At 35.2% G+C, this 4,623-nt stretch overlaps 1 protein-coding gene across 1 annotated transcript; it reads left to right on the top strand.

Annotated features, from left to right (window-relative positions):
- The first annotated feature begins 328 nt into the window (after positions 1–328).
- LOC112791027 (calnexin homolog) lies at positions 329–3,242 on the top strand. The gene is made up of 6 exons (XM_025833704.3): positions 329–622; positions 784–853; positions 1,158–2,284; positions 2,402–2,473; positions 2,609–2,725; positions 2,855–3,242. Exons 1-6 carry the CDS (start codon positions 506–508, stop codon positions 2,984–2,986), a joined length of 1,635 nt encoding a protein of 544 aa, XP_025689489.1. The 5' UTR covers positions 329–505; the 3' UTR covers positions 2,987–3,242.
- Positions 3,243–4,623: the final 1,381 nt, after the last annotated feature.

Genomic DNA, 4,623 nt, shown 5'->3' on the forward strand with positions numbered 1-4,623 from the left:
TCCCACACTCTTTGGTGCTTCATAAAGAGAGAGATAATGATGGGCCACCACACAGAAGATTGCATTCTAAATAAACAATATAAATAACAAAAAATTTAATACCTCAGCTCTACTGCTTGATACTAATTGAATGTCTAATCTCTTTCATAATAGCACCCTAGTCCAAAATCCAGACAATATAAAAAGCCACGTAGTGCATTGGTGAAGGACATGGGAGTGACACAGAATGGCCACATGGCAAGAAATGATTGAATAATGACACATTGAAGTTAGTTGATTGGCCAAAACAAGTGTCAGGAAGATCTATAAAGCAGAAAAAATCGCAGAATAACACTGTTCTCACTTTCACTTTTCTTACTCTTTCCCACAACGAACTCTCAGATAATTTCAAAAATTTTGTAGATCTCATATTTGGTAATTTGGCTTTTCACAGTTCTTAAATTTCAGCTGCTTAGGGTTTCATAGTTAGAGAGAGAGAGAGAGAGAGAGAGAGAGAGAGAGAAGAATGGAAGAACAAAAGAGAAGCCTTATGGGGATCTTTACAGTGCTCCTCCTCTTTATATCAATTTCGTCATTTCAGCTCCTCCGTGCTTCTGATAATCCCGACGATGTTGATGATGCCGTAATTGCTCTCTCTCTCTCTCTCTCTCTCTCTCTCTCTCTCTCTCTCTCTCTCTCTCTCTCTCTCTCTCTCTCTCTTACAACTTTAAGTGTTGGATCTATGTTTTTAAACTTTTGAATTAGGTTTACATTGTGCAACTTTTTGTATTAAATGTTGTTTAGATCTTCTACGAGTCGTTCGATGAGGATTTCGAAGGCCGTTGGACCGTTTCAAATAAGGACAGCTATAATGGTAATGCTAACTCAAATCTTGTGTCATTATTTGTGTGATTTAATTGATTTATTGTAGTTAGTGATATCTGATCGTTTACGAGCTGTTAATTAAAAGTTGAGAATGAACATGTTTTTTTATTATGAAATGATGAATATAGAACAAAAGTTGTCTTGCCATTGTTACTATATATGGCTATGTTAAAAAAATAAAATAAAATAAATAGAAAGAGGAAATAGTAATGTATATCACTCAAATATTGAAATTCAATTCTCAGTACTAGAAGTGCTCTGAAATAACTTTGGATTTGTCCCTTGGGTTCTAGGTGTATGGAAGCATGCTAAGAGCGAGGGGCATGATGATTATGGACTCCTTGTCAGTGAGAAAGCAAGGAAATATGCCATAGTTAAAGAACTTAAAGAACTTGTGACCCTGAAGGATGAAACAGTTGTTCTTCAATTTGAGACTCGGCATCAGAGTGGCCTTGAATGCGGTGGTGCATACCTGAAATATCTTCGACCACAGGAGGTTGGATGGACACCCAAGGAATTTGACAATGAATCTCCATATTCTATTATGTTTGGTCCTGACAGGTGTGGGGCCACAAACAAGGTACACTTTATTGTCAAGCATAAGAATCCCAAGAATGAGAAATACGTTGAGCACCATCTCAAGAATCCCCCATCTGTTCCATCTGACAAACTCACTCACGTATACACTGCTATTTTGAAGCCTAAAAATGAGTTGCGTGTTTTGATTGATGGGGAAGTGAAGAAGAAGGCAAATTTCTTATCCGCTGATGATTTTGAACCCCCTTTCATTCCTCCCAAGACAATCCCAGATCCTGATGACAAGAAACCCAAGGATTGGGATGAGAGAGCAAAAATTCCTGACCCAGATGCAGTAAAGCCAGATGATTGGGATGAGGATGCACCCATGGAAATTCTTGATGAGGAAGCTGAGAAACCTAAAGGATGGTTAGATGATGAACCCGAAGAAATTGATGACCCTGAAGCCACAAAACCAGAAGATTGGGATGACGAGGAGGATGGGGAATGGGAAGCCCCAAAAATTGATAACCCCAGGTGTGACTCTGCTCCTGGTTGTGGTGAGTGGAAGAGGCCAATGAAGAAGAATCCAGCTTACAAGGGAAAATGGCATGCCCCTCTCATTGACAACCCAGCTTATAAGGGTATATGGAAGCCACGTGATATTCCAAACCCTGACTACTTTGAACTTGAAAAGCCTGATTTTGAGCCCATCGCAGCTATTGGTATTGAGATTTGGACAATGCAAGATGGCATACTGTTTGACAACATTTTGATAGCTAATGATGGAAACATTGCAGCCTCTTATAGACAGACTACATGGAAGCCTAAGTTTAATATTGAAAAAAAGAATCAAAAGGAAGAAGATTCTGATGGTGGTTTAGGTTTTCTTACAGACTTGCAGGTAATGTCATTGATTTGAGCGGTTTCGTCATGTAACTCATTTTACTGTACAACATCCATTGAATATGGCTCTTCCGCTCACTCCTCTTTCTGTTGCTTAATTTTATTTCTTAAACAGACGAAAGTATTTGAACTTTTGTACAAGATCGAGGACATTCCCTTCCTTAGTGATTATAGGATCAAAATACATGTAAGAATCTCAACAAAATACTCATATCCTTGTGTGTGCCTGTTTGCTTGTGCCGCACTTTTTATTTCTGTGCTTTTCTTCCACCCTTCACTCATTAGAGTTTAACGGGAATCTGACTCCTATGCTTCTAAACAGGATCTCATTCAAAGGGGTGAGAAGCAACCAAATCTTACTATTGGAGTTCTCGTGTCTGTTGTGGTTGTCTTCTTGACAATCTTTTTCAAGCTCATATTTGGGGGGAAAAAGAAGCCAGTGAGTAATGAAATTCATTGTTGTATCTTACCCGATAAACTTGTTCTTCTTATATTTCGGAAACTTGTTTAGGACAATATGTTAAATTGTTAAATTGTTAATCTGTGAATCATGTATCTTGTTGTGTAGGCAAGGGTTGAGAAGCCATACCCAACACCCAAAGAATCTAAGGCCGACCAAAGTGGCGAAGAGAATTATGAAAACAAAGAGAAGGAGGAAACATCTACTTCTGCACCACGTAGGAGGATAAGGCGAGATTGAAATGGTTTAAAACCTTTTCATCCATAGGGGCCGACCAAGATCATCACAATAGATAAATTTTGAGCTTAGTTGGAACTGTTATTTTCATTTTTACCCATGACCTTATTTTAAAATATGATTTTCAATGGAGTGTAACAGATATTTATTGGGCTGATCCTTTTGGAGACTTGCGCATTTTGAAGAAGTTGTACAATTATTGTTTTTAATTTGTTTCTAACGAAAAATAGAAATCGAATCTCCTAACAACATTTGAATAGCTAAATGAGATTGCTGAGGATAGAGAAGTAATGCAAAGCTACCAGAATTGTTTTAACAAAAACTATTCGTTTTAAATGATAAAAATTAAAGTTTGTGATTAACAATTTTTTGGCTAAAGTTGTCTATATCTATTGCAGGTAAAGAATATAGATATATGGCCACAGATTCATTATTTCACCACATTTGTGGGAGTAACATGCTTCCCCATTAACATAATGACCATTTTATCTATTGTACCATCAGTATAATGACCTTGCTAATAAAAGTTGAAAATTCACATTAACCCAAGGAAGGGGGATTAACCTACCGCCACCCGCAGGCCATAGCAGCTGCCAGAGCCTCATCTTCTACTACCTACCTCAAGTTGTTGCCTTTATTGTGTCTACATTTGTTGTCAAACTGCAAGTTCAGGATGAGAAAAATAAGACGACACCTATAATTTAAGACGGCGCTGCATTCCAAAATGGTTAACATGAAACTAGCCACGAGCCAACCAAATTTAGCATTGAAGATATACAAACTGAACTAGATGGAAACTGTTTCTCTTTAATTTTGTAACTTTGCGATGGAATAACGATATAATTTATGCGATCCAAACAGGCTCATTAGATCATCATTTGACAAATTACAGGCACATCACTATGAGAATATTTAATATGAAACATCATCTTGGCTATAGGTTTAAAATTTTTTTGTCACATCTTATGCATATAAATCTTACTCTTATAAATACATTATTGAGTAACTCGGGTGAAGCATTTCAATAATTCCTACAAATGTGGTGGAGTAATGAATGCTTGGCCTAGATATATCTCATGTCTTGTAGATCATCAAGACATTTGCTAAGGTTCTTAATATTTATTATTTTAATTTTATATCTAATAAAATTATTTAATAAATAAAAATTTGCATTAATAACCATTTTGTATTATAAAGGAAAAATAATAAAATTAGATGTATAAAAAATAATAAAATTAATATAAATCTTTCTCTAAATATTTCATGCAAAGAAAATTTTATTTGGTAGGGTATAAATAATAACTGAGGTAATTAATAGCTTTACAAAACAAAAAATATTAGGTGACTAATATTTTTTCTTTATATTTAAACCATTATCAGTAAACTTTTATTTTCGTCGAAAATATTGATCCAAAGAATTTTTCTTAAAAGTATTAAAAATTCAAGATTTATATCTGAAGAAAAAAAATTATTCAGAGCTAATTTTGATCAAACAGTCATTTTTTTGAAAAATATTAATTACTAGAAGTTCATGACTATAGGTTAACAAATTAAAATTTAAAATCTCTTAAAATAGCTCTTTTCAATCACATATACCTATGGCAAAATATGCATCGTCCCTACCAAATCAGTTTTCTTAT

The sequence above is a fragment of the Arachis hypogaea genome, chromosome 3, assembly GCF_003086295.3.
Source record: "Arachis hypogaea cultivar Tifrunner chromosome 3, arahy.Tifrunner.gnm2.J5K5, whole genome shotgun sequence".
Taxonomy (NCBI): domain Eukaryota; kingdom Viridiplantae; phylum Streptophyta; class Magnoliopsida; order Fabales; family Fabaceae; genus Arachis; species Arachis hypogaea.